The sequence below is a fragment of the Grus americana genome, chromosome 23, assembly GCF_028858705.1.
Source record: "Grus americana isolate bGruAme1 chromosome 23, bGruAme1.mat, whole genome shotgun sequence".
NCBI classification, from domain to species: domain Eukaryota; kingdom Metazoa; phylum Chordata; class Aves; order Gruiformes; family Gruidae; genus Grus; species Grus americana.
In genome coordinates, this window is record NC_072874.1 from 770,428 (window position 1) to 776,050 (window position 5,623).

The 5,623-nt window shown below is 62.1% G+C and overlaps 1 protein-coding gene across 1 annotated transcript; it reads left to right on the plus strand.

Moving 5' to 3' along the window:
• The first annotated feature begins 88 nt into the window (after window positions 1–88).
• On the plus strand, window positions 89–5,313 carry YARS1 (tyrosyl-tRNA synthetase 1). The gene is made up of 14 exons (XM_054802699.1): window positions 89–153; window positions 236–300; window positions 551–697; window positions 804–979; window positions 1,213–1,342; window positions 1,643–1,723; window positions 2,073–2,165; window positions 2,355–2,490; window positions 2,717–2,802; window positions 3,139–3,274; window positions 3,604–3,698; window positions 3,835–4,028; window positions 4,168–4,309; window positions 4,538–5,313. Exons 1-14 carry the CDS (start codon window positions 138–140, stop codon window positions 4,646–4,648), a joined length of 1,608 nt encoding a protein of 535 aa, XP_054658674.1. The 5' UTR covers window positions 89–137; the 3' UTR covers window positions 4,649–5,313.
• The last annotated feature ends 310 nt before the right edge of the window (window positions 5,314–5,623 follow it).

Consider the following 5,623-nt stretch of genomic DNA (forward strand, 5'->3'; position numbering starts at 1 on the left):
GAGGCACCGCCTCATTGGCGGAGCGCGGCAGGTCCCGCCCCAACGCCCGGCGCGCCCCGCCCTCTCTGATCGGCAGCTCGGTGCTCGACGAGCGGAAGTGACGTCCAGGCGCGGCAGGCGAGCGCCGAACGGAGCTGATGCAACCCGGGGAAGGTTGGTGGGGCTGGGCCGGGGGAGCCGGGCAGGGCCTGGGCACCGGGCAGGGCCTCCGGTAACGCTGTTTCCTTCCTTGCAGCCGCCGCCATGGAGGCCGCGCCCGGCCCGCAGGAGAAGTATCACCTCATCACCCGAAACCTGCAGGTACTGGGCGGGGATCGGGGCCGGGGCAGGCCGGGGGGGGGGGGGGATCAGGGATGGGGAAGGCCCTGGGTGTAGCGGAGGGGACCTGCATCAGTCTCTGGACCCGGCCGGAGCCCCGGGGACGTGCTGCCTGCGGGATGGGCTGGAGCCCGGGCACGGCCCGTCCACCGGCCCACGTCCTCCCCCAGCCACCCCAGCGTGTTCCCGGGGAGGCTCAGCCGTGCCGGGTGTGTGTCTCGACCCTCCACAGGAGGTGCTGGGGGAGGATAAGCTCATGGCCATCCTGAAGGAGCGAGAGTTGAAGATTTACTGGGGGACTGCCACCACGGGCAAGCCGCATGTGGCCTACTTTGTGCCCATGTCCAAGATCGCAGACTTCCTGAAGGCTGGGTGTGAGGTAGGTGGCCAGGCTGGGAGCTCAGACCCTGCAGGACTTTGTCACCACACCGGGAACATGCTGTTCCCCTGAGCCGTGCAGCACTGACTGTCCCCCTCCGTACTAGGTGACAATACTCTTTGCTGACCTCCATGCTTACCTAGACAACATGAAGGCCCCCTGGGAGCTGCTGGAGTTACGCACCCGCTATTACGAGAACGTGATCAAAGCCATGCTGGAGAGCATTGGGGTGCCCCTGGAAAAGCTGAAGTTCGTCCGGGGCACTGACTACCAGCTCAGCAGGTGAGTCCTGGGGTGTCTGGTCCTCTTGGGAAGGAAAAGCCCGACCTGGGGCTCTGCCATTCCTGAGCTTGCCCTGTTGCTGAGCCTGCTCCCAGGCACTGTCCTTCAGGGAACAAAGCAAAGGTGCCCCCAGGCCTCGGCTTCTCTTGATGTGGCCAGAACCAGCGTTTGCGTGAAGTGGCTGTAAGAGATGTCCCCGTCCCTGGTGTTCACAGTGCTGTCCCTTCCCCCAGGGAGTACACGCTGGACGTGTACCGCCTCTCATCCGTGGTGACGCAACACGATGCGAAGAAGGCGGGAGCGGAGGTGGTGAAGCAGGTGGAGCACCCCTTGCTGAGCGGTTTGCTCTACCCAGGCCTGCAGGTGCGTCACGGCGAGGCAGGTCAGCAGAGCCTCTTGGCCAGGGAGGTGCTGGACAAAGCTAGGACCGCAGGGACGCGGGAGGCAGAATGCCAAAGTCGTTATACTCCACCCCGATATTACACCTGGCAGCAGCACAAAGCATAACCCGAGCACAGAGCTGCTTTTCCAGTGACTCTGGCTGGCTGCAGGGCAGCAGAGGCTGGGCAGATCCCAGGGGATGAGCAGGATTTCTGAGGGTTAAGCACAGCTGGAGTGCAGAGTTTTGAGTCCAGTCTCAAGGCTGTGTGTGTCTCTCCGCAGGCCCTGGATGAGGAGTACCTCAAGGTCGATGCACAGTTTGGAGGGGTTGATCAGAGGAAGATATTCACCTTTGCAGAGAAGGTGAGGAACGGGGGTGTTTGTGAGCCCTCTGCGATGCTGGTGCCTGGCTCAGGGCTCGAACACTCGCTAATCCGTTGGGAGAAACACGTCTGTGATTTTGGTTGGCACAACGGGGCTCTTCACAGCTCCTGCTGCTGCTGTCATGGTCCATAGGGTTCCGGTGTGCAAAATAGTGCTGCCACATGTCCCTGACTGTGCCTGTCAGTGCCTTGTGAACCTGTGACAGCTTGCTGGGTCCTGTTATTCTGGGTCCCCAAGTTATCTGGAGCCGGGAGCAAACAGGGATTGTGAGTTAAAGGTGATCTTCAGAAGAGGACAGTCCGTGACTCGCCTCCTTACTTTTTCCCAGTACCTTCCTTCCCTGGGCTATGCCAAGCGCGTCCATTTGATGAACCCGATGGTTCCTGGTCTGACAGGCAGCAAAATGAGCTCATCAGAAGAGGTTGGTCCCTGAATGGTGGCTGTGGTCAGGGGTTCTGCGGGAGGACGGGTTAATAGCCGCACCCCAAGAGAAGGCGTCTTCTCCCTCCGCTCACACTGGGGTCTAAGAAGAAGTTGCAGCAACTCCAGCACGAGTTGTCTCTTTTGGGCGAGAGGTTGGGTAAAGGGTTGCAGAAATCTCTTCCTGCAGGACTCAAAGATTGACCTTCTGGACCGCAAGGAGGACGTGAAGAAGAAGTTGAAGAAGGCTTTCTGCGAGCCAGGGAACGTGGAGAACAACGGTGTCCTCTCCTTCATCAAGCATGTCCTCTTTCCCCTCAAGTCAGGTGAGGGACTCCCCACGCTCGGGCGCTGGGGCTGGTTTTCCCTGTGGGTAAGGGGAAGGGACGGGAGCGTGTGTCCCCCTGAAGCCAGCTGCCCCGAGTCCCCCTCCCCAGCCCCTGCTGCAATCCCCTCGGCTCTTGGGCATGGTGGGGCGGGTGGTTTATCTGGCTGAGCAGGGGATGAGTCTCCACTTTGGTTTATCTGAGCCTTAAAATCTGTGTGTCGCAGAGTTTGTGGTTCTGCGAGAAGAAAAATGGGGAGGAAACAAAACCTACACAGCCTATGAGGCCCTGGAGAAGGACTTTGCTGAGCAGGTGAGTGCCGGGAGGGACTGAACCCTCTCCCTGTCCCTGAGGCTCCCAAGAGCAACCGTGGCGGGGGGGCTCTGAGCAGCAGTGGAAGATCTGCCCCGGGAAGAGGTGTGGAGCAGAGCGTGGCCCAGTGGCTGTGGGGTGGCAGGGTGCTCCCAGCCTCCAGAAGAGGGGCTCTGTTTTCCGAGGGGGGATCAGTCCGAGTGCTGGGGTTCATCTCCCCGCCCTGCATGGTCTCCAGTTCCTACCTCTCTGGCCTCAGATCAGTGACTCAGATTCTGCTTCTTCCCCTGCCTGGGAGGAAACCCTGCAGGAACCTGTCTGTGTGTCGCAATACAGGTCGTGCATCCCGGAGACCTGAAGAACTCGGTGGAAGTGGCCCTGAACAAACTGCTTGACCCCATCAGAGAGAAATTCAACAGCCTAGAACTGAAGCAGCTGACCAACGCAGCGTATCCCAACCCATCCAAAGCCAGTAAGGAGCTGCTGGGAGCTTGGGGAAGCGGGGCCCTGGCCATGCAGGGCTGGGTGGGAGAGAGTCCCTGCAGGGGCTGAGGTTAGAGAGAAGTTCTGAAACTTCAGTCTTGGGAGCAGCCCCGGAGAGCATTAGGAAGGATGAGGAAAGGCCAATGCCAGGGCTGTTTGCCTGCCCCAGAGAGGACAGATGCCAGTAATCTCTGGTGCTTGAGAGGCCAGCAAAGCGGAGGAGGGACTGTGCTCTGTGGTATAAAGACAAGTAGGGAATTCAGAGAGCCCCAGGGCCACCACCCTGGGTTTATGCTGAGTGTTCCCTTTGCACTGCAGAGCCTGCAGAGAAGAGTACCAAGAACTCAGAGCCGGAGAACGTGGTCCCATCCCGGCTGGACATTCGCGTTGGCAAAGTGATCAGTGTGGAAAAGGTATGGGCACAACGGGGAGAGGGGAGTAACCTTCCCACATAGAGACACGGGCACTCGGTCGGGGGGGGGGGGTCCTGCCCCCTTCTCTGCCACCTCAGTCCCCTCCCCTGCTCCTCACCTTGCCTCTCCTTGGCAGCACCCGGACGCCGACAGCCTGTATGTGGAGAAGATCGATGTGGGCGAGCCTGAGCCCCGCACCGTGGTCAGTGGCCTGGTGCAGTTTGTCCCCAAGGAGCAGCTGCAGGACAGGCTGGTGGTGCTGCTTTGCAACCTCAGGCCCCAGAAGATGAGGGGTGTGGAGTCGCAGGGCATGGTGCTGTGTGCCTCCAGGTGAGGGAGGGGGGCATCGGGGCCATACCCTTCCAGGGGTGCAATCTGGACCCCCTTCTCCTGCCCCAGAGCCTGGTGGTGCTGTGGGGCAGGTGAGTGCCGCCTCGGGGTGACTCTGCTTCCTCCACACCCTCGGCAGCGTGGGGGAGCCACGGCAGGTGGAGCCCCTGGACCCGCCGGCCGGGTGCTGCGCTGGGGAGCGCGTCTACGTGGAGGGCTACGAGGGCGGGGAGCCCGACGACGAGCTCAAGCCGAAGAAGAAGGTCTTTGAGAAGCTGCAGGTGAGGGGCTCGTCGGAGTAGCTGGGGCTCCAGGCGACGAGTGGGGCGGTGGTTGGATGCTGCTGGCCCCACCTCTGGGTGACCCCAAATTCGCTATTTGCCGCTCAGTGCCCTTGTTTGCTACTGACAGCAAAGCCGTGGAGACAAACCTCCCCGCTGGCTGAGCAAGGTGCCGCTGCCCTGCCGGCAGGCCAGGCCTAACCCTGCCTCCCCTGCTCTGCTCCCCAGGCCGACTTCCGCGTCTCCGAGGACTGTGTCGCCCAGTGGAAGCAGAGAAACTTCCTGACCAAGCTGGGGAGAGTCTCCTGTAAAAGCCTGAAGGGAGGGAGCATCAGCTAACAAGCACCAGAGCTCGCGCCTCCTGCCTGGCCCCCTCCACTACCTCAGCCAGGTTCTCCTCCCGTCTCTTGCCATCTCCTCCCCAGCGCCCCGAGCCAGGGGCTCAGCCCCGCGGGACCTGGGGGCTCTGGGACTGAATTTGCAGCTTCCTACCTGGAGAGCTGCCGCCACCATCCCCCTCGCCCTGGGCCTGCTCAGCCAGGGTCCGTGCCTCGACTGCGGGCCAGCTCTGGGGACTCACGGTGGCACCACACCTAAGGGACCTGTGTGACTTTGTGCCCGTGGCCTCAGGCTCTACGCTGGGGCCATTGGCTCGCTCCCAGTTGTGCCATGGACCGGACACCCTGCCCGCTGCTCCTGACTGGGATGGCACGTGCGGGTGCTGCAGCGAGGGCAGAAAGGGAAGGCTGCTTGCTCAAACTTGTGTTGCTGCTAAGGGAGCTGGGGGGCAGCTGCCTGGCAGCCAGGTGGGCCCCGTCCCCTGCTCTGCCCGGGCTCCCCCTGCTCCGCGCTCGGCCTGCCCGGGGCCGGGGCTGCTGCTGGTGCTGCTCTGCACCGCCGGCAGGTCCATCCTGAGCCCGTGGGGGGCCGTGGGGGGTGTGGGCCTTAAACACTGACTTGGGAACCATCTGTCTGTCGTAAACTCAAATAAAAAGTCGAGCTGACTGTGCCTGGGTGTGCCTCTCTGTCCGGGGGATGGTGGCTGAGCTGGCAGCCAGCCCTGCTCCTGTGTTTAGTGCTGCCCCAGCCCTCTGCCCAGCCTGCAGCCGTGCCAGGAGCTAGCCCTCTCGGGGTCTCTGCTTGCCCAAGAGCTTGACACCGCCGGGAAGGGCTGCTGCCACGTGTGGCAAGGCCGTGGCCGTAAGCCAGGAAGCACAGGAGGCCGCAAGCTTCGGTCATCATTTTTACCAGCCAGGTACAGAGCTCTGAGCAGCTACTCGGCGGCAGAGGGTCGGTTGCGTTTGGTTTGGTTTG